Genomic DNA, 24,083 nt, shown 5'->3' with positions numbered 1-24,083 from the left:
TCGTTAATGAAATACTGCGCAAAACAGAGACAATTGGTCAAAGTACAGGACATGTTTCACTGTGCTTTTTCTTTTTGTACTTATGAAGGCGGCTCCACAGAGGCGGTACACTCTGGTCTGGCTCGCCAGGTGTCTAGCCTGCTCACTAACCATCTTGCCCGAGCCACCGAGTGCTGTGGCAACCAGGCTGCTGGGAATGATGCCCTTCAGGATGTCCTCAGTCTTCTCAATGATCTTTCCAGGTATGATGGCCCAATCCAGAGCTTTGAGGGGAGTTGACTTTCCTCTTCAGTTACTAGGCTTTTCTTGTGGTAGTGATCTTCTTAAACATCTAAATTACTAAGCCCTTTTGACACCTTCCTACCTCAAGAAGAAATAATAGAGAATAAAGCCTTTGAAACAAAATAACAACTTAAGTTACAAAATATGAGCATTGTTTAGGTGATCATAAAATAACAGTTTCTTTTGAGGGAATGCAGTTGCATTCAATAACCCAAATCCTTACCCCTTATAGCAAAATAAAAGGATAATCCTTCAGGACCTCACTTTCTCCTGCTTTGTCTTTAAAAGAAAAAAAACTGTGTCGTGTGTGAGCCATGATGCAAAAGTTTGTTCCCCATCATACTTTTCTGCTTCTACATCTTTTATATTTCTTAGTGAAATGTAATGGATTCAGCTGTGGCAGATCTGAGAATGTTGAGGCTATATGACATTGTATGATATCTTTGAATTTGAACCACTTATTTAAAAAGAATGCAAGACTAGAATGGAAGAAAATTCATAGTTTAGATTTCTACCTTGGTGGTGGTTGTTGTTAAGTGCCATCAAGTCAGTTCTGACTCATAGCGACCCTGTATAGGATTTCCAAGGAGCAGCTGGTGAGTTTGAACCACGGACCTTGCAATTTAAACCCACCTTGTGGTCAAGTACTTATCCTACAATGCCACACCAAGATTCCTTCTTAGTGCTCCATGAATCACACTCTTATAGTTTTGTGCCATCAGGTTGAGTCCAACTCATAACTACCGTATAGAATAGACTAGACCTAGACAGAGTAGAGTTACCAGCTCTTTTCTCCCATTGAACAGCAGGTGGATTCAAACTGTTGATCTTTCACTTAGCCGTCAAACACAACCATTACTCCACCAGGGCTCCTTATGAATCATGTTAAGCTATAGGATTTCAACTAAATAAGCATGAGGAGTAAGAAAATACTAAAAAATCACATTTTTTAAGTATACTTGGTCAATGATGAGCTCTCATCATGTTTACAAAAACACTTAATTCTACTTCATCAAACCATATTGTCAGCCCCTGTCTTCCTCATGAAATCTGGTGTCATCACTTTGTTTAGCTCTATGTTAGGGAGCTTCTAAGGTTCTGTAATTCAAAATTCCTAGCATTGTTACCTTTTCTTCTTTCTTTGCCAGGAGCCACATCGGTAAAGCCATCCTGAGCCAGCCAGCCTGTGTGTCCAAACTCCTCTCCCTACTCCTTGACCAACGCCCGTCTCCGAAGCTGGTCCTCATCATTCTGCAGCTGTGCCGGGCAGCCCTCCCGCTAATGAGCGTGGAAGACTGTGGAAATGTGGAGCTCCCACCATGGAGCTACTCAGTTCCCTCCTTAAACAGTGAACAGGAGGATCCCAGTGACCCAGCTTCGAAGATTGCATCACTGCTCTTGGCAAAGCTGGCAGATTATGTGGTCCCAGGTAAGGAACTCCCGGATGGAGAAGTGGACTTCCTGTGGACAGTCTGTCTGAGAGACCTACCTTGTCCACAACTGCAACTGTGCTTCCTCTGGTAAAAGAGAAGGAGCCCAGGTGCCATCAAGCAGAGTGATTCCAAAGTCAGTGTTTTTCACATGGGGATGGGAGAGAGCTGCAGCAATAGAAAAGCATAAGAAAAGAAAAGCATTTTCTTGAAAAGGCTTTTGCTTTTTTCCTAAAGGATGTCAGACAGTTCTTTCTCCTACTGCTTCTGAACCTGATACCACATTGACAAAAAGCAGTCCCAAAAATTCCTTAAAAGGAGATAAAGATCCTGGAGAAGAGAGTGAAGCAGTGGATGGCAAGCTCTCCATATTTATTCACAAGCGGGAAGACCAGTCATCCCATGAAGTTCTCCAGCCATTACTAAGGTGACTGTAATGATTGTAATAACTACTGGTCATCAGGCACTAACTGTCTTCATTAACTAGTTCTGCTGTAACAGAAATACCACAAGTGGATGGTGTCTTAGTTACCTGCTGCTGTTGTTGTTAAGTGCCAGCAAGTCAGTTCTGACTCATATTATTGTTGTTAAGTGCCTTCGAGTCAGTTCTGAGTCATAGGAATGCCAGCCATGCAGTTCAAAGCAACCTTGTGGTTCAGTGCTTATCCTACAGCACCATACCAGGACTCCCTTAGTTACTTAGTGCTAGTACAGCAGAGATACCACAAGTGGAGCTGTCTTAGTTCTCTTGTGACGCAATAACAGAAATATCACACGTGGGTGACTTTAACAAACAAATATATTCTCTCACACTTTAGGAGGATAAAAGTCCAAATTCAGGGTGCCAGCTCAAGGGGAACTTTCTCTCTGTTGCCTCTAGAGGAAGGTTCTATCTCCTTTCAACATCTGTATGTGTTTGGTGTCCCTTAGAGATCTCCATGTGTCTTGGCATCAGTCTTCCCCTGGGCCTAGGAGGTTCACAATGAAGAGAGGCCCTCAGGTCCAAAAGACACGCTACTGGCTCTTCTTTTTTTGGTGATACTGAGGTCCCTCTCTCTCTATTTGCTTCTCTCCGATCATCTCTTATAAGACAAAAGATGATGCAGACCACCTCCCACCCCCACCCACCCCCAGGGAAACTGCCCTTACATGGACCAGGGCTGTGATCTGATTAAGGGTATTGCATCCCACCCTAATCCCCTTACATCAGATCACACCATAGGGATACTTGCATCATTATATAACTGCCAAACCATTAAGAACTATGGCCTAGCGAGGTTAACATATATTTTTTCAGGATACAATTCAAACCATGACACTAACCATGCAGCAGGCACTGCGTGCTAAGTAAGCCCCTCATGTGCATCTCCTGACTCAGCCCTCTTAATGTCCCTAGGAGATAGGCACTGTTCTGTCATTTCTGCTGTTACACATGAACAAACTGAGGCAGAACTGAAATGTAAACATAAGCTTCTGTGACCACAGAGCCCAAGCACTTTACCATAATGCAGAACTCTGTCTCCAAACCCAACAGAAGGCTAAAGCCCTACTGAGAATATATTGTTTGCATCCCTTGGAAAGTCTATAATGTTCCTTGAGCTTTGAGAAGGAATACTGAAGGTTGGGCTTGCTTATTTGCATCTTTCAGCCACTAGGAAATTGTAGGAGAATACTGACTGTGAGGTGGAGACATAAGGAAACTTTAAAAAATCTTGAATTCATTGAGTATTTACTTCATTGTTCAGCAAGGAATAAAGTTATAATCATTGCCCACATATTACAAACCTAGAGAGACCTACTAGTGAGAGCCAGGACAACCGGCAGGCCTTCTTCCACCACAAATTTAGGACAGGTAGCAGTTTATGTATCAGATGGAAGAGTGATTTGGAGATGTTGCCATCCCATAATTGGATCCCTTGTCTCCCATTATGGCAACTGAAAGAACTAATGAGATGATGACATGAACTAAGCAGGGTCAGGGTAGGTCAGTGCTGAGATGAAGTAATCTCCAAGGAACAGTCTTGAGCATTGCAAAATGTCATAGATCAAATTGGGTGAGAGATTGTTTAGAGAGTTGGCTTTAGTAGGTTGGGGAAGCTGAATTATTAGAAAGGAAGAACCAGCCATGCATGTCAAGGCATTAAGTTTCCTCAATAATTTAATGAGTGCCGGGCTCTCCGATATGCTGGGCTCTCCATTTATTATAAGTACAGATTGTCATTTTTGTTCAGCTCTTTAGTTTATACATCAGTTTGGTGTAGATTATTGGCTATCATTACAACTCTAAAAACAGTTGCTTTGTCAGACCCTAAAAGTGCTGTCTTGAAGTAATAGCAAATCATTTTCTCTTTGTGGATTTAAAAACTCTTATAGCATGTCATGGTGGCCTGCCTGGCACTGTTACCTTATAGCAGGCAGTCCCAATCTTTGACAGTGTCTGTAAATCTGCTCCTTTCTTTGACTTCCCTTTTGTAGTAGCTCAGAAGGACGGCCCTTCCGACTTGGTACTGGCGCCAACATGGAGAAAGTTGTGAAAATGGATCGCGACATGACCAAGGTAATCCTAAAGTGGAGAGACCTGCTCTGATACAACCTATGATTGAGGCACATGCCTATGGTTTCCAGGAGAAAAATCCCTTGTTAAGTTCTCACAAAGAGGCCATTTTAAAGACAGCTAGTCAAAAAGCCATTTGTCATTAATGCTCAAACTAAAAAGTGAACATTTTTTTATGTGATAGTTTACATGGGAGAACATTAGTTTTACATTCCTTCTATCGTATATCGTTTCATTGCCATGGTTACAATCCCCTCCATGCATCATCAACCAACCAAAGGGTATACCCTGCAAGCCTGCCCCCAGGTCGTCAGCACACAACCTCTCTCCCTCTCTGGGTCTAAAGTCCCCAGCTGCTCCATCTCTCCGGTTCATCGTCTGTGCCTCCACCTCAGGCAAAGTGAACACTTTTTGACTTAGAAGTTTTTTCTGAGCTCTTTTAAGAAAGTTTTAAAGTCTGAAAATAGTTTGAAAGGTCATTAAGAGAATAACAGATAATAAGAAATAAAGACAAATAGCCATAAAAACAGAAGAAGATGCTCAGGCTCATGATTAATTAAATAAAGGAATGAAAGGAACAGAAAGATATAATTTCTCACCTGCCAGACAGTAAAGTTAAGAAAGATTGCTAATAGCCATCACTGTCAAGGTGACGTCAATAGGCATTCTCAAGTTCCAGAAGTAGACACACAATATGTTCATCTCAATTTTGTTTGAGAAACCAAACAAAATTTAATCCATGTACCCAATAAATACAGGATTGGTTTAAGACATTGTGATATTTGTAAAGAAAAAGATATTTTGCGTGTCTTAAAAATATTGAGATGGGTTTATAAATACTGATTTGGAAAAATGGTCATGCTATATTGATAACTGAAAAACTGCAGCGCAACCCCATAGTGATGTGTGCTAGAATGTGTGTGGAAAACATCTAGAGGACTAGCAGTGAACTCTGGCCGGGCCAGGGCCTAGAGTGTTTATGGAAATTTAACTTTCTACATACAGTGTTTTATTCTTTGAGTTTTAAAAGTCAAACCTGAATTGCTTGGGTAATTGGTGGTGGGGATATGTAGTATGTGGGAGCAGGAGTCACTTGCTAGATAATTTTGTTGTTGTTCAGCATCATCAATTCTTACGCACAGTGGCTCTGTATAGGGTTTCCAAGGAACAGCTGGTGGGTTTGAACTGTCGGACCTTATGGTTCGAAATCCAGTGCTGATCCTCCAGCACCGCCCCAGGAGTCCTGCTAGATAGTTGTTATAGATACCTGTTATTTCTGGTGATGAGCAAGGTGGTTGTTGTTGTTAGGATCAGCACCGCCCCCAGGAGTCCTGCTAGATAGTTGTTGTTAAAGATACCTGTTATTTCTGGTGATGAGCAAGGTGGTTGTTGTTGTTAAGTGCCGTCAAGTCAGTTCCGACCCATAATGACCCTGTACAGGGTTTCCAAGGAGCGGTTGGTAGGCTTCAACCAGGTAATTGACAGTAGTAGGAAATGCCAGCACAACTAGACCAAAGTAAATGAAGACACTGAGAGAAACGCAAGAATAAAAGACAGTTGTATTCAGTATTACAACATACACAATTTTGCAGCAACTGTAATGAACAGCCAAAATGATTGGTATATTTACAATATGTATGCCAGATGTGTGGTTGTTATTGATGGTGGTTGTGTGACACCAAGTCGGTTCTGACTCACAGAGATTCTGCATAGGGTTTCCGAGGCTGTACATCTTTATGGGAACAGAAAGCCTCAGCTTTCCCTGCACAGAGTGACTGGTAGACTCAAACTGCTGACCTTGTTTATTATGGTAGATGTGTATAGGAAGGTATGTGTGAGTACACACACATGCGTAGGTAAATATATTTGTAGGCATAAGAATATGCATATTGGGACGTTGTTATTGTTGTTAAGTACCATGGAGTTGGTTCTAACTCATAGTGACCCTGTACCGGGTTTCCAAGGCTGCAAATCATTACGGGAGCAGAAACCCTCACCTTTCTCCTGCAGGACAGCTGTTAGTTTTGAAGTGCCGACCTTGAGGTTAGCAGCCTGATTTGTAACCACTACGCTACCAGAGCTCCTTATATTGAGATGTGCTACATGTATATATTTATATTAGTATATAATAAAGCTCATAGGGGGCACAGTTACAAAAGTATCCTAGACATAGCCAAATACCTCTTGGGATTGGCTTGAGACCATAATCTCATGGAACAACTCAGTCAGTTAGCATAATTTAGTATATAAAGATAATGCACATTCTAGTTTGGTGAGTAGTGTATGGGGTCTTGAATGCTTGCAAGTAGCCATCTAATATACAACTATTGATCTCTTCCCTTCTGGAACAAAAGAGAAGGAAACTAAAGGCTCAGAGAAGAAAGTATCCCACAGAACAAGTAGCCTGAGACCCGAAAAACTAGATGGTGCCTGGCTACCATTCTGACCAGGATACAATAGAAAGTTCTGGATAGAATAGGAGAAAGATGTAGCGCAAAACTCAAATTGCTATCAATGACTGTGCTTACTAGACTGACAGAGATTAAAGGAACCCCCAGAGGCTATATATTACTTATTTTAAAAGCCAATTTATTATTGAATTGAAAGGAGACTTTTATGAACAAAACCTGGAGTGAAAGATACTTCTAAAAGTCTCCTTTCAACCCAATAATAGATTGGCTTAAAAAATAAACTATCAATCTGAGGAATATGTTGTCTTAAGCGCTCAACCATAAGGAAAAAAAAGGTCAACATTTACCCAAAAGCAGAGATAAAAAAGTCAACGAGTGGCAGGGAAGCTAGATCAATGGAAACAGAACAAAAAGAATGAAAATAATGAGAATGCTGACACACTGAAAATTGTAATCCACGTTATGGAACAATCTATATAAGACTCAGTTAGTAAAGCTAATGTTCTCCCATGTAAACTATCACATAATTCACAATAAAACATGTAAAAAAAAAAAAAAAAGAATCATTTAATGAGAACCTAATTTGCTTTGTAAACTTTTACCTAAAACTCAATAAGATATATAAAAAAGAAAAATATGGTACTGAGAAGGTGAACTAAATATCCTGTGTTCAAACTGATGCCCAGGGTGGCTGTTGTGAAGTGATTACAGAGGAGGCAGTAGCTGCTCTTCGGAAGGCAACCAAGTGGGCACAATCAGGCCTCATTGTCAGTGTTGGGCCACCTGTAGAGTCAGTCAACCCAGAGACAGTGAGTGGACTATCCACAGGAGACAAGAAGAAGACCGCCCAAACCTCCATTTGCCGGGAGAGGAACTCTGACCTTGCAAGGTAAAATCTTTTACCCAGTAGAACCTTTCCACACCTTTCTCGTAATTACTATGGTGGATTTGTTTTGCAGTATCTAGTTTTATACCATCCCTTTGGCCTTCTGGAAATAAGGCCTAGAGGGAATAATCCCTGTCTGTGGTAGTAATTGCTCTCAGGGCCGAGTATGAGGGATCTTTGAGTACTGCTCATCTAGGTAGTTCTGTGGTTGTGTAATCAGAGTAAGGATGTGCTGGCCAAATAGACATTTACAACCAGAGCATTGTTTTTTCTACAAAGTCTACAACCAGGAACACCACTGTCTTTTTTTTAAATATTAGTAAACATTAATTTTACTGCCTTTACTTCTTTCAAGAAAAATTTCTCCACTCTTGCAACTGTGCACATAAACATCTTAATAGGGCTAGAAGTGGGGGTGGATGAGTGCTGCCTTTGGGAAACTTGTGTGGTGTGTTTTGTGCTTGCAAGACAGGAGTAGGCACAACATACTCTCTGTCCTTAATCTTGGTGGCCTCTACAATTAAAAAAAAAAGGTGAGATCCATTGTGTCAAACGATTCTTCAGACACCAGAATGTGAGAGGCATTTCTTCCTGGTAATACTTTACTTTCTCTTCTTCTCAGTCAACAAAATCAACTTTTCCTTTTATGAAGAGAAACTGTTTTCCTTTGATGTTAACCCTGAAAGCTACTTCTCGGCATTCTTACCAATCACTGGGCACCAACGGTTTGCCATGTTGACACTTACAGGACTGATCCCGTGCGACCCTTCATCAGTGGACACGTGGCCAACAGCATGGCTGCGGAAGTGATCGCCTTGCTTCATAGCTTGCTGATGGCCCCTGAGTCAAACGCTGCCCAAATATGGACCACAACTGCAGAAAAGGTCAGTGCCCGAGCGGCTGAGCAGAGAACGTTCCAGCACTCTAACATCCTTAGAGGCGATGTTTTAGCATAGAAAGAATTTCCAAGTGGCCCAGATATACCCATTACTGTGCATCTTTTGGATTTTACCATTTGATTTAGCAGTTTCAACTCTGTTAGCCTATGTCTCTTCTCACCACCAGTTCTAATTTTGAGGTTGACAGGAACGTACTTTTTTTTTTTTTTTTTTTTTGATGTTTTCGTGTGAATTACGTGATAGTTTACATGGGAGAACATTAGCTTTACATTCATCCTATCGTGTATGGTTACATTGCCATGGTTACAATCCCCTCCATGCATCATCAATGAAATGGTATACCCCACAAGCCTGTCCCCTGGTCGTCAGCACACAGCCCCTCTTCCTCTCTGGGTCTAGAGTCCCCAGCCACTCCATCTCTCCACATCATCGTCTCTGCCTCCATCTCTGGTGTCACTGTTTCTTTGGGTAGGGTCCCTCACTCCACTCTTCTCCCTTGATAGTCCCAGGGCCCTCCACTCCTGGACTGCAAAGTCAACCATTCCCTTCCTTTTGTTACAAAATGTCTACCTTTACATTTCCAACCCTCACAGTCAGTGACAGGAAAGTACTCTTGGGCAAAGAATGGCAATCCTTGTTTCTTCTTCCTCTTGCTTCTGTTAGGTGGGTCCTGGCATTAGGAAATCACAAAGCCTTGGTGTATATATTTTTAAAGTGTGCTTATTTAGGTCCTAAGGATGGTGTCTGTGTTACGTCAGTAAGTAGTACATCATGACAACAGCACTCCATTTTGCTGAAAACTATAGATCTACATTGAATTTCCCCTTTCCTGCAGTCATTCATCAAGTGAATTCTCTCCTGTCCTAAAAGGAATTGGGTGTTGAGATGGAGGCAATATGCTGCAATGATTTTCCTTTAGATAAATGATTGCTTTCATTTAGGGATTTTATTAACACAATGTTGGATTCACTCATATTTTGAGGTTGTGTGTTTCTGATTCTGTCGTATTCTTGAAAACACATCTGGCCAAAATGCCACAGATTGGACCTGGTAGTAAATGGGCCCCTCCCATATCCAGAGTCCTGTCTTTACCTAGGACTCAGGCACCATTTTTGGCACATCATCACTGTTGCTATCAAAACAACCAAATTGGTAACAGCAAGTGTCTGGGCCGTTTCTTATGTCTAGGTTCTGTCTCGTGCACTGATGTACATCCCGCAGTTGGGGAAGTATGCAGAAAGCATTTTGGAAAATGGCAGCAGCAGTGGCAGAAAGCTTGCCAAACTCCAGAGAATTGCCCGACAGGCCGTAGCCGCACTGTGCGCACTGGGAGGCTTCAAAGAGACAATCAAAATAGGGTCTGAGGTCCAGGTAATCACTTACCTTTATTTTCCCCAAGCCACTGCTTTCTCCCTGTATCTAGCCATTCATTGATTAATTGATCAAAGTACCATCCTTCGAGTCCCTTCAAGTCCTGTTCTTTAAAGCTAAATAAGAAATCTGACAAACTCATGAATTCTCATCCATACTGTGCTACAAAATATTAATGCAATACTGTTGTCATTTGGTTCTCTCGAGTTGATTTTTGACACAGCAATACTATAGAATGCTAACTATATTGCTTGTGTCCTGCAGCATTGTGAACATGGGCACTATTTTACAACTGGAAATTTGAGACTGTAGCACATTGTGATGACCTCACCATGAGGTTTCAGGGCCTGTTATTCACACTTCTCTCCAGGGCTCATTGTGGGCATCCTAACAGACGATCGCTGTAACACTCCCAGTGACCCCAACAAATGTCCTCTTCTCACCCTCAGAGCTGGTAGGTAGTGCTAATCCATCTCTGTCTCTAGGTTTTAGGTAGAGGAATATCAGGAAGCATCGGCGTAGTGGCTTCCATCAACGAACAGGAAGGTATAGCTACAGTCAGATTCCCCCCCATAGACTGTAGAAAGACTTCGCAAGCATCAGACACATTGACTATTCCATTGTCTAGACTTTGTGTGCCAAGATCAGAGGTAAGGTCATTTTTAAATGTATCATGAAATGTCACTGCCAATGGTAACTGACGGCACAGTAACGAATAATGGGCATGTGCGTGCAGGTGCCCAAACAGTGATCTAAGTTTTACTTGTTATGTGCATTTTATGTTTGTAATGGGTATTTATATTCGTTAAAATAATTTGCTAGTAACATTTATGTGAAAATTTTCACTGAATTGACAAAATTAATTTCTCTGTGGGCTAGCAATACTCTGCAATATATTGTATTTTTAACTGTATTGATCTGGTTTACAATGTTCTATGTGGGAATTTTATTAATTTTTTAACTGAAAAATTTGAGAATTAATTCCAGATAATAATAACACCCTCATTTCTTATAAACTAACTCCTTGAATTTAACTTTTTGCCACGCCCCTCCCCCACCGCCACTAGGCATTGCCTCTTCATAAACTGTCCATTACTGAGAAGGTAGTACAGGCAGTCCAGTCCATGTTGCTTCCTCAGGAGGGAAGTCTCTCTATTCATACCTCACTTCCTGCAACAGGAGATGGCTCAGCTCCTGTCATGGCAGTCGTTCGGCTTCTCGCTGAAATAAGAACAAGGTGAGCACCCCGCAACCCAAGATCCCCTCATGTGCCCTAAAGGTGCAAGGCCAACAGAGGCAGGCATCCTTGGTAGGCCCTCTACCCCAGGTTGATGGGGGAATCCACAGCTTTAAGCTCATGCGAGGCTAGGCAGCAGAACCATTTTGTTACACTCTGTTTCTAGTTTGTTGCTTTCCCTAGTTCTGTACATCGAAATAAAACTTAGTTGTTCACCTAAGAAAATGAAACAGACAATTGAAATGTGATGTGAAATGTGAACATGTAAGGCAGGCTCCCCTTTGGTAAAGAACTTTGTTTTCTCATGGGAATTCCTCTCTATTAAGCCTTTTCTTTTATAAACACCATTAATATATAACTGATTCATCACTTTCCCAACTGATGAGGAGAAACCTAGGGAATGTTCACAGGGTTGCTATTGGAAGAGAAACTAGTTATTTTCCTGGTACTGCAGTTATTTGTTGACCATTCAACAGCAGTAGTAAGTTTCTCTTTTGACAATGGGATTTCGCAGAAACCTTTAGTAGGGAATTTAAATCTGGTACAAGAGATCAATTTCCTAAGCATTTGGAACCTTCTTGTTCCAGAACACTAATATTGCCCATGAAACACAGGAGAAGCTTTTACGAGAGGATGCTGATTTCTCAGCAGGGGCTTTGGTCTCCATTTAATGAGGATGGCAACAGTCTTTTTCCCTTTTCGGATTGTCTGTGCAGTGTCAACAGTTACTGGATGGCCCACAGTTATTCATGTATTTTCAAGCCAGTCCAGCTCAGAGAAAGCAAACACAATGAGGAGTTGAACCTTGATGTAAATCAGGGGACAGAACTGATTGACATGTTTTTCTGTTGACTTTTTGGAGAGTAGACACTGATGACTTTGAAATGTTGTGCATTTTTTTCACATTAAGAGCATGCCTGGTCATGGCCCAGCTTCTAGAAGACAGCTTATTTTGTGAAGAATTTATACAACAGTGTCCAGCAGCTGTTGAAGTTCTTAACCTAGTAGCCCAGGAGTGCAGTGCTGGTGAGTAACTGTGATTTTCTCACCACCGCCCTTTACTGTGTTTCATCAATACACTGACAGTTTGAGAACGCACTGTTCACTGTTTTCATACACACATTTCAAACGGCTGAGCTTTAAAGATTCCACTTAACACAACTCATTGTTATCCGAGACCTGTAAATGTAAATAAAAAGCTTTCAGTGTTATGAATAGTTATGAATCAGTAGTTTCCAGTTGAACTTTCGGTCCTTGGCTCTGTGTTTCTTTACTCTGTTCATTTTAATATACTGGCTTTATTTCACTATTAGGAAGAACCCTTGAGTCTTCAGGAAGCCATGTACTTTCTGACTTTACTATTAACCACATTTGAGTTCAAAGTCGAGTTTGCACTAACACTCATGCTTAGGATTTTACATAAGTGTGTGTTTTGTGTACTTAGAGAAAACTTCAACTAAACTAGCATAGTGAGCCCCCCCCCATGTTTCCATCATTCAGTTTCAATAATTAACAACTCATAGCCAATCTTGTTTTATCTGTGCTACTCCCCTGTGAATTATTTTTAAGCAAATCCTAGATAGTATATTGCTTTATCAGTAAGTTTTTGTATGTGTCTCTAAAAAGTAATGACTCATTAAAAAATAAACAATATCATTGTCACATCTCAAAATTAACAATAACTCTTTAATTTAAGAATTAAAATTAGTCCATGAGAGTCACAATACAATTTTGAGTTTATCCTACCTGAATTTAGAGACCATCTCAAGAATAGATATGATGCCTTGAACATCAATGGCTGAAGACCCGATGAGTTCTGAGATGATATCAGACATGAAGAAAGCAAAAGATTATTAAAAAGAAAAGAAAGAAAAGACCAAATTTGATGTCAAAAGAGATTAAGCTAAAGCAAAAGGAAGAAATTATAAAGTTCACTTACCGCTGTCAAATTTGGGAGACAATCACATGGCTGGAAGAAAACCATATTTGTGTCTATTTGAAAGAACGGTCATCAAACAGAAAGCAGAAATATAGAAAAATATCATTAATATTACACAAGTAAAATTCTGCTGTAATTAATTTAAAAAACAGCTACAGCAGGACATCTTCATGAAACTACTAGAAATGCAAGCCAAATTCAGAAGTTGATATGAAAGGCTGTTATTGCTGATATAAGCTGGATGTTGGCTGAAAGCAGAAAATACCAGAAAGATGTTTACCTGTGTTTTATTGACTATGCAAAGGCATTCTGCTATGGGTTATAACAAGCTTTGGATAACACTGCGAAGAATGGGAATTCCAGAATACTTAATTGTGCTCAGGTGGAACTTGTACATAGACCAACTTCATCTCACATACCTGATAATAAAGACATGTTGTCAGGAAGGACCAGTCCCTGGAGAAGGACATCGTGCTTGGTAAAGTGGAGAGTCAGGAAAAGTGAGGAAGACCCTTAACAAGATGAATGGTTATAGTGGCTGCAGCAATGGGCTCAAACTAGAATAATTGTGAGGGTGGCACAGGACCATGCAGTGTTTTGTTCTGTTGCACATATAGGTTTGCTATGGGTTGGAACTGACTCTGTGACACCTAACAGCAACAACATTAGTCAATGTTCACATTTATAATTTTCTTACAAAGCTCATATTTGTTTTTACATTTGTTCATTTGAATCAGGATCCAAATAAAGTTTACACATTGTAATTTGTTGTTGTCTTTTGAGTCTCTTTAAAATTATAGATTCTCCCTCAATCTCTTTTTTCCCTTGTAATTTATTTGTTGAAGGATTTTGCTGATTGAATCCATGTAGTGTCATTTAACATGTTCTTTTGTCGTCATATTTCCTATAAGTTGGTAGTTGGTTTAGATTTGTTGAATTGAAAATGTGCCATTTGTCCCAAAGAATATAATTGGACACTACATAAAATTGTCCACAATCAAATAACAGTCCTCCAATGTACCAACCTTTCCACAAAATATAAGGAAAGAATAGCTATCCTTATTTGTTTTAATTTTATTTCTTTCTGCTTTGATTATTGCTTATTATGAAGGTGAATCAGAAATTATCTACACTTCTGTTATATTAAAATGCCCATCCACGTCCCTGACTGATGACAACACTGAGTGTGCATGAGAAATGATTCTGTCAAATAGACAAGTGACGGTGGATTATGTGGCAAATCATTTACAAATCAGCCATGGCTGTGCCTATGAAATAATCCACGACAGACTTGGGTTTTGAAAAGTTTGTGTGAGATGGGCACCGAAACAACTCACAGCAAAGCAGAAGCATTTGGACATCGGCGAACAAAATTTGGACTGATCCTCAAAGGAAGGTAAAAGTTTCTTTTAAAAAATCATTACTGGTGACAAAACATGGCTTCATCACTACAAGCCTGAGAGTAAATGGCGGAATATGGAATGGAAACATCCTCAATCGCCGACCAAGATAAAGTTCAAAAATCAACACTCAGCTGGAAAACTGATGCTTACAGTGTTCTGGGATTCTCAAGGTCCAATATTGGAACATTATCAGTAAAAAGGTTCAACAGTTAATAGTGCTCATTACAGTGAGCTGCTCACTAAAGAGCTGAAGCCTAAACTTTGGATTAAACACAGAGGACTGCTATCCAAGGGCATTGTGATCTTACATGACAGTGTTATCGCATTCTCCTTATAGTCCTGATTTTGCTCCATAGGAGTTTCATCTGTTTGGTCCCCTGAAAGCAGCCCTACAAGGAGAAAGATTCACCTCTGATGAGGACGTGAAGACAGTGGTGCATTCATGGCTCGCAGCTCAGCCTCAAACATTTTTTAGTAAGGGACTACAAAAGCTTGTTGACAGATGGACAAAATGTATTGAAAAGCAAGGAGATTATCTCAAAAAATTATGTACTTGTCTTTTCTAAAAGTTGATTAAAATAAATTCTACATCCAGAGTGTGGATATTTGTTTTACTCACCCTTGTATTTCTAATGCTGTTTTCCTTTTTAGTAACCCTCTAAACTCTTTTCTATCCTTAAATTTTTTCCTATTTCACATTGTGGTGATTTCTGAAAATTGACAGTTTTCTCTCTAAAGCACTATCGTTTTAGCTCTTGCATTTAGGTCTTTGGAATTAATTTTTGTATCCAGTACAGGTCACTCTTCAGCCATCTTGCACTTGACAAATTCTAGACCTAGAACACCCTTCCTTCTCTGCTTGCTGAAATCCTACCTATCCTAGGATCTACTTAACACTGCCTCCATTATGCTTTTCTAGATTCTGGAGTGATATTCTCTCTCCCTCCCTTGTGCCTAGGCTTATGCCTTGTATCCTGTAACCATATAGTATAGCCTTGGAGCATTATTCTCTGCGTTCTGTGTGTTTGTCTATGTCTTTTCATGGGCAGGAGATTTGATTAATATATCTTTGTATTCACCAACATCAAGCAGTGTGCCTTCTTCGTAGGAGGTATTCAGTAGATATTATTGTTAAAAATCTGTTTTGATAATAAAAATAGTTTTTATTTATTAGGTGATAAGAAGAATATTTCTCATTTGATAAGTGTTTAGCCTTTCTAGGGACTTGACTAACAGCTCTGATTACATGAATCCTTTTCATCTTCAATACAACCCAGTGAGGCATACTACTGTTATTGCCTACACAGTGGAAATGGGATGTTACATACAAAGTGATAGAGCCAGGTTCTGAACCCAGCCAGCCCCACTACAAGCCTCTCATCCTTGACCCCCTCACTATGAGCCTGAGCTACATGTAATAGACTAAGCTGTCTCACGGTGTTTGCTCTTTTTTAAAACTTTGACTTGTTTCTCTAAGTGCATGACCATACTACCAAAGAGTCAGAGCCCACTTGGGGCCTTACAGCAGTTGTTTTCATGGATTCTGTGTGTATCTCACCAGGAGAGCGACTTGCAGTTGTGGAAGTACAGTGTGAACGACTGAGGATGCTCTACCGGGATTGTGCTCGGCCCCCACCGCCCCCGCTGCAGGCTGACCGGAGACAGGTGAGCCCTTGCAGAATGCACCACACCTCTTGCCAGGCTGCAGCATGTGTCATATAGAGAACTGTCATTGAGAAATACAGACCAGTGTGTTGTTGTTGTTGTTATTAAGTGCTACCGAGTCAGTCCGACTCATAACAATCCCATGTAGGGTTTCCAAGGCTGTAACTCTTTGCAGGAACAGAAAGTTTCAACCTTTCCCATGGAGCAGCTAACAGGATCAAACCAATTAGTCCAGTGCATATCCTTCAGAGTTACCGTGCTCCATAGACCAGTATGGTTGTTAAGTGCCGTCAAGTCAGTTTTGACTCATGACAACCCTGTATACAATTTCCAAGGAATGACTGGTGGGTTGTGGTTAGCAGTCCAGTGCATGTTCTATAGAGCCACTGTGCTCCACACACCAGTATTGTTGCTAAGTGCCATCAATTCAGTTCCAACTCATAGCATGCCTGTGTAGGGTTTCCAAGAAGCGACTGCTGGCTTTGAACCACCAACCTTGTGGTTAATAGTCCAGTGCGTATAGTATAGTACCACATCAGGACCAGTATTACATGTTCATAATAGTAACATTAAAACAAAGATTTGCAAAGTCATTTAGTATGAGCTGCAATGACATGTTAGCGTCTCTGAATGTCAGAGCACGTTGACTTGACATTCTTGGTATTGAAACATTGCAACAGAACAACAGAACTCATTACTTAGTGAATAATTTTTGTTGTTGTCAATGAGAAAAGAAAAAAGCTTTTTTTTCTGGTCTTAGGTAAGTATATGTACAGAGAAAAATAAGAAAGTGATTAGAAAACATATTTGGCAAAATGTTTTTAAAAATTAATGTATCTATACATGTTCATGGAACATTATTCATAAAAGGCAAAAAAAGGGATTCCAGGATAAGCAAAATGTTGTCTCTCCATATAGTGGATTCTGACTCAACCATAGAAAGGAATGGCATTGTGGTACTTGCTACAACATGGGTGAGCCGTGGAAACAATGCGGAGTGAAAGAAGCTAGCCACAGAAGGCTACATGATTCCATTTATATAAAAAATCCAGAAGAGGTAAATCTTTAGAGACAGGAAGTAGATTAGTGCTTTTTAGGGACTGAGGAGGAGTCCTGATGTGACACTGTAGGATAAGCACTAGATTGTGGTTCAAAACCACCAGCCATTCCTCTGAAGCCCTATATAAATAAGATCATTTATAAAATAAATCAGAACCAACTCAACAGCACGTAACAAACAACAACAGGAGCCGAGGAGAGGGGAAAATGGGGAGCCAGTGCTAGTGAGTATAGGATTTCTTTTAAGAGGGATAAAAATGTTCTAAACTTAGATTGTGGTGATGGCTAGATGTATCTGTATACACTAAAAGGCATTGGATTGTATAAAAGTGTGAATTGTGTGATATGTAAATTAGATCTCAAATTGTTTAGGAAAATTGGTATATCAAGTGTATTATTTGCTTGATTATTCTTGTAAAATTTTTTGTAAGGTTGAAGTTATTTCAAAATTGAAATTTGAAAAATATATAAAAGACAGTCGCCTTAATTTTCAACCTCTCCAGTTACTATTGTCAGCATATTTACATGATGTAATCCTATGTTTTTTCAAACAAAATTGGAGTTCTGCTGTGTCTGCTGTTTTGTAGCCAGATTTTTTTCACTCAGTAGATAGTGACTGTCTTTTCATGTCAACCAACAACAGCTTGTTAGTCCAGTGTCCATCCGTGCCTCAGTTTACTCACTCAGGCTTTGTTATTGGACCTCTAAATTTTCGCCAGTTATCACCATGATAGTGGTCTCATGAACATCCTTAGAGCTACCTCTTCACATTCCTCTTTCATTTATTAGGATAAAAAAGTGAAACTGATTGAGTCAAAAATATATGCTGTGTTTTGCTGTGGTTTATTTTGGAATATGCCATCATGTAATATCATCAAATAAAAATGTAGTTTCTTCTTTGAGGGGATGGAAGGATTCCTGTTTGCAATTATGTTAGCTAAGGATTTTGCTTTTTTTCCCTGTTGTAGCCCAGAGAAATTACTTGGAGCCCCTCTCGAGTGTTTCCACCTGTCCGAGCCTGCATGTTCTCCTCTCACCTCACTTCAGTCACCTTCCTGGCTGACCCCAGTGCTGGGGGAGGGCTGCCTCGTGGCACATTTATCTATGCCACCTCACCACTGCCAGTTCAGGTGAGAGAGAGAGAGACGCTGTCTTTGGACTCCTTCCTTGAAAGCAAAAGTCAGTTTAAGAGCCCAGACTGATCCCTCTAATTGTCTCCCCACTTATGGTATTTCTTCAGGCCCCATCTTTTTACTGGGAAATTGAAATTGTTTCCTATGGCGATACGGATGACGACACTGGACCAATCGTTTCCTTTGGCTTTGCTACAGAAGCTGAGAAACGAGATGGGGCTTGGACTAATCCAGTGGGCACATGTCTTTTCCATAAGTAAGTAGCTACTATTGTTTTTATGTAAAAGAAGATTTCAGGTAGATCAGAAGAGCAGTATTTCCCAAACTCTATCCCAGGAAGCAGTAGCTTCCCACAAGTTCTGTGTTGGTGTTCCAGAAATAAAATTATTACAGGTGCTCAGGAAACACAAATAGGATCTGTCTTCAAAGAAGTTTGGGGAAATAGACTGCATTCCTTCCCTGTTTTAGACATTTATAGTGTACATTGCACATTGGAGAATTCTAGTTGTCCCATGAGAAGGGCCTGCTTATCTTATTTCTCAGATGTATTTGAACCTAGATCCTTAATTCTGCAAATACATAAACTGTTGTTGTTGCTAGGTGCCTTTGAGTCAGTTCTGACTCACAACCCTGAGCAGGGTTTCCAAGGACCAGCTGGTGTAAATGCTGTCAGGTTGGTTCTGACCCTGTGTAAGTTTTCAAAGAAGCGGCTGGTGAGTTTTGAACTGCCAACCTTGCAGTTCAAACTGACCTTGTGGTCCAGTGCTTATCCTGCAGCACCTCACAGGACTCATATACTATTGGAGTACTAATACGAAAGTCATATAATCTCTACCCACCAAATGTGTAAATCCCAGTTGATAATAAGAGGGTAAGTTAAAAAGTATTGCTACTAGGGTTCTAGTTAATACAACGTGCTGGTTTATTCCAAACAAAACGTTTTTTAAACCTGGCTCTGGGATCAGTGGATGATTGCAGGCAAGTTCTCTCAGTAATACACTTATCTCAGCTTCATTCGGGTGCCTTCAAAAAGAAGGTGCCATCAAGACAGTGGGTTGTCAAGGGGATCTGCTGGACCAGTTCAGTTCAAGGCAGAGAGGTCAGCTCAAAAAGTTATGGTAACTGGTTTGGGGGACTTCAAAGATGTAATATTGTATTTTGTACAAGTTTTTATTGTGAATTGAGTGATAGTTTACATGGGAGAATATCGGTTTTACCCTTATCATTTCATTGCAATGATTACAATCTCCTCTGTACACCGTCATTCAACAGTATTGGTTTCTATTCCCTCTTTGTTTTTTGTTGGTTTTTTGGTAGAGTGGGTGGGGATGTACACAAAAATACTCAAGAATATATAATCATTTAAACAACCAAAGGGCACATGCAGCAAGCCTGCCTCCTGGCTGCTAGCACACAGCCTTTGACTTTCCATGAGTCTGGAGTCCCCAAAGAGGTAATCTTGATAGATTTTCTCAAAAGACACAGAATGATCATGGAGTCTTATTCGGAAGATGTGTTAAGAAAATTGAAAAGTGCGTACTTGAGAAAAAGGCCAGAAAGCTGCACCAAAGAATCTTTCCATCACAACAGGGCACCTGCTCATTCTTCAAGGGTAGCAAGGGTTGTCCTGCAAGAATTTTGTTGGGAAACCATGTTCCATCCACCCTACAGTTCTGATTTTGCCCTTTCAGATTTATCTATGTTCTCCAAATTCAAAGAACATTATCAAGAAACATGATTTTAATCCCTCAAAAATGCCAAAACTACCATTTTGATGTGGTCAAGACAGCAGAATTCTTCAGGAAGGGTTAGAAAGATAGGAACACCACCTTCATGAGTATATAGAGCTAGATGGAGATAAACAGTTGCTTCACATTTTGATATTTTTGTTTAATATAAAGATTTCTATGGTTTTGTAGCAATACTTTTTGACTTACTTTAATAATATTTGTGTTTATGGAAAGAGAATAGCTATTATTCACTTCTAATTACCCTCATGCCACTGAGACGATGGCCCCTTCCCCATTATGACTTAACTGCCTCTGTGTTGACAGATTGGTCTTGTCTTGACTTCCTTTTGTTTTTCTCTTAGCAATGGCCGAGCTGTACACTACAACGGCTCCAGTTTATTACAGTGGAAGAGTGTGCGTTTAGATGTGACTCTGTCTCCCGGTAAGTGCAGTGGGAGCTTTTTTTCTTCTGTATATTTCAGTTCTCATGGTTTTAGTCTAAAGAGATTAAAATTAAACAAATTTAGCAACTTGATCTACTTTCATTCACACCAAACTCCTCCCCTGATAAGACCTTGCCATTTGGTAACTTAGGAGTCATGTTTGTGTTTCTTCTTCCATCATTAAGAAAACCCTGAGATTTTGCTTCTCTCTGAGGTTTAGTCTTTCATCAGCTTTTAATTAATGAGCAGATAAAGCTTCCAAAGAAGAGAACCCTACCACTAGCGATGAGGCACTCGAGAAATGCATTACTAATGCATGCATGCCATACACTTTGGCTTTTGCTGGCCTAAACCTCTACCAGATGTTTCAGTCATGCAGTTGATTCAGTAACAGAAATCTATTTTCCCTCTTCAGTCTTCATGTAAAGTGTGTATAATAAATCTTGTTACTCCAGCATTAGCCAAACATCTGTCTTGTCTTCTTGACAATAGAAGCCATCACACATGTCAACTACTTATTTTCAGACAGAACATCTTCCGTTACCTCTGATAAAATTGAAATTGTTATGTGTTGTAGGTGGGCAGGGTGTTTAAATGGGGATACTAAGTGATTCCAGACAATAGACCGACTCTTACTGTTGCCAGTGTGGTCATTCTTCTGTCATTTCTCCTTCAGGGAGTTACTTGTTAAATTGCATCTTTGCAGGAGTGGAGGGCTTTTGGTGATGATCAAGTTGTAACTTTGAAAGGAACTCAGGTCAAATTGTTTCTCTCTTGCTTTAGCTGAGTACATACTATAGCACAAAGGGGCTATGGAGAGGTCAGGGGAAGCATCAGCAGGGGTTTTGTTTGTTACTGTTGGGTTTTGAGAAAATTTTGGACCAGACCTCAGGTGCTGCCCTCCTCTTAAAAAGGTGAATCAGTCAGTGCAAGAATAGGAATCAGGAACCCAGTTTGTACTACGGTCTCAGCCTCTAGAGCAATCTTTCTAGTATTCATATATCATGAGTTTTTTTTTTTTTTAAACTTTTTATTGTGAATTGAGTCAACAAGTTTTTTTTTTTTTTGCATTCAACAAGTTGTACACTTTATTTTATTTCAATGATTGCAATCCCCTCCATGTAACATCAGTTATCCCATTTCTTCCCTGTGGTTCTTGTTTCCATTCTACCCTCTTTCCCTGCCCATCTGAGCTTTGTCCTTAGGTAAATGCGGCCCTTTTGATCTTGAGTGGTTGATCATTTAGAGTGAACATACCTCACTTACAATTTTGGGTTTTCTTTCACATTTCTTCCCACTCTATCCAGGACCTTCTAAGATCATCCTTTTCAGAGCAGTTGGTAGTGGAACTGGGCACCATCTAGTTCTTATGGTATCCACTTAGTGTAGTGGAGACTGATATTTATATGTTCCACTAGTCTATTGAACAAATTATAATTGATTCCAGGCATCTTCAGTTTTCATCACTCTTCTTTCATCTGCACAGAGAGACACCAGTAGTTAGTTATATCTTAACCTGCTACTCATGAGCTTTTAAGATCCCATTCACTACTCACCAAAGTAGGATATAGAACATTGCCTTTATGGACTATATTATTCCAATTGACCATGGTATATAAAGCAGGTGTCACAATAAAGTGAGTCATGCAAATCTTCTGGTTTCCTAGGGCAGTAAGACTATGGTACTGAGCCCCAAGGCCCAACACATCATTCCCTTATGATGTTTGTTAATGTCTGAGAAATTTACCAGGTATTTCTCAAGCATCACCCACATGCTAGACAGTCTTCTAGGTCCTAGGGATGCTCTAGTTAAGTCCTAAGCCATTGACACTTCCATTCCAGTGAACCCAAAAGCATGTGAGGCTCTGATATAAAACAGAATTCGTGTTCAATGGCTAATTATAAGGCTACATGTTCTTGCACTTGTCAGAAGCCGCTGGCACAGGAGAACTCATGTGACAGGCATGCACCTCACAGTTCTGAAAGTTTTACCCCATATCCAGTAACCTAATCAGAAAGCAGCCTGGCCTATATTACCTTGTTGTTGTTGTTGTTAAGTACCATGGAGTCAGCTCTAACTCATTGCAACCTTGTATAGGGTCTCCAAGGTTTTAAATCTTAGTGGGAACAGAAAGCCTCATCTTTCTCCTCCATAGCATCTGGAAGCTCAAACTGCAGACCTTGTAATCATAGTCCAGTGCCTATCATATGGAGCCACTGTGCATCCTGTATTACCTTAGCTGCCTGCTAAAACATCTTGGTGGTGGTGGCTATGTGCTGTGGAGTCGGTTCCGACTCATAGTGACCCTGTACAGGGTTTCCGAGGTTGTAAATCTTTATGGGAGCAGAAAGCCTCATCTTTCTCCCACGAAACAGCTGGTAGTTTTGAACTGCTGACCTTGTGGTTCACAGCCCGATTTGTAACCACTACACTACCAGAGCTCCTTCTAAAACATCTTGAATACCTGTAAATAAGGGATCGTGATGCGATGTAATGCTGTACCTTCAGCATACACTAAAAGCTAAGTTTCAAAATACATTTTTAAAGACCATTTTCATATCTTCCACAAGTTTACATGAAAGTTTACCTTTTTACCTTTACGTCCTTTATATATACAATAGTTTCCTCTAAGAAACCAAGTATCTCCACAGGAAAACTTGTATCCCACCACCTTAAAAATAGTACTCAGTGTCTCTCTTTTTGTCTTAGCTAAATTTAATTTGTGTTGTTAGTTAGTTACAGTGACCCTGTAAAGGGTTTCCAAGTAGCAACTAGTGAATTTGAACTGCTGACCTTGTGGTTCAATGCATTATCCTGCAGCACCACACCCGGACTCCATATTAAAATATGTACTTACAGTAATTAATCAGATACTAGGTATTTTTCTCCTTCTAAATAGTTTCTGACTTACCTTTTTTAAGTTGTTTATATTTCTGTCATCTTAGTCTATAGCTGTTTAAATACAATACATAAATTCAACTGAGGGTACAAGTAAATAATCAATGATATGTGACATGGTTGCAAATTGAACATTTGTTTAGTACAGACATATCTTGGCGATATTGCAGATTTGGTTCCAGACCACCGCAGTAAAGTAAGTCATGCAAATTCTGGTTTCTCCGTGCATACAAAAGTTATGTTTCCACTAGACAATAGTCTAGGAAGTATGTAATAGCAATATGAAAAAGTTAGAAATGCTATAAGAATTAGTAAAATTTGACAGCGAGGCACCAAGTGAGCACATGCTGTTGGTAAAATGATACTGATAGACTTGCTCATCCCAAGTTTATCAGAAACCTTCACTTTGTAAAAAAATATTTGCAGAAAGCAGTAAAGCAAACAAAGCACAATAAAACGAGGTGTGCCTGTGGTAAGTGGGGAAGAGCATGTTGTTTTCCTTCGTATTCTCTGCTGCAGGTGATGTGGCAGGAATTGGCTGGGAGAGGACTGAGGGGACTCCACCTCCTCCAGGACAGCCAGCCAAGGGCCGCGTGTACTTCACGTACTGTGGGCAGCGTCTCTCTCCCTACCTTGAAGATGTCTCTGGTGGGATGTGGCCTGTGGTTCACATTCAGAAAAAGGTAGGTTATCTTATTTAGAAAAGAAAACAAATTCTCCTTAGTAATTTGTTCTCATAAGG

The 24,083-nt window shown here is 40.2% G+C and overlaps 1 protein-coding gene across 1 annotated transcript in view; it reads left to right on the top strand.

Annotated features, from left to right (window-relative positions):
• HECTD4 (HECT domain containing E3 ubiquitin protein ligase 4) overlaps positions 1 to 24,083 on the top strand; it is a 139,619-nt gene that overhangs the window by 63,220 nt on the left and 52,316 nt on the right. The window contains exons 34-48 of the mRNA XM_006870461.1: positions 89 to 242; positions 1,431 to 1,711; positions 1,950 to 2,139; positions 4,188 to 4,269; positions 7,364 to 7,566; positions 8,312 to 8,447; positions 9,651 to 9,833; positions 10,319 to 10,483; positions 10,901 to 11,070; positions 11,981 to 12,096; positions 15,974 to 16,077; positions 18,105 to 18,266; positions 18,377 to 18,525; positions 20,362 to 20,441; positions 23,861 to 24,024. Coding sequence (XP_006870523.1) covers positions 89 to 242; positions 1,431 to 1,711; positions 1,950 to 2,139; positions 4,188 to 4,269; positions 7,364 to 7,566; positions 8,312 to 8,447; positions 9,651 to 9,833; positions 10,319 to 10,483; positions 10,901 to 11,070; positions 11,981 to 12,096; positions 15,974 to 16,077; positions 18,105 to 18,266; positions 18,377 to 18,525; positions 20,362 to 20,441; positions 23,861 to 24,024 — 2,339 coding nt within the window. The remainder of the gene's footprint in view (positions 1 to 88; positions 243 to 1,430; positions 1,712 to 1,949; positions 2,140 to 4,187; positions 4,270 to 7,363; positions 7,567 to 8,311; positions 8,448 to 9,650; positions 9,834 to 10,318; positions 10,484 to 10,900; positions 11,071 to 11,980; positions 12,097 to 15,973; positions 16,078 to 18,104; positions 18,267 to 18,376; positions 18,526 to 20,361; positions 20,442 to 23,860; positions 24,025 to 24,083) is intronic.

Source organism: Chrysochloris asiatica, unplaced genomic scaffold, assembly GCF_000296735.1.
Source record: "Chrysochloris asiatica unplaced genomic scaffold, ChrAsi1.0 scaffold00142, whole genome shotgun sequence".
NCBI classification, from domain to species: domain Eukaryota; kingdom Metazoa; phylum Chordata; class Mammalia; order Afrosoricida; family Chrysochloridae; genus Chrysochloris; species Chrysochloris asiatica.
The sequence above is the reverse complement of the archived record's forward strand: the minus strand, read 5'-3'. Positions and strand labels throughout refer to the sequence as shown.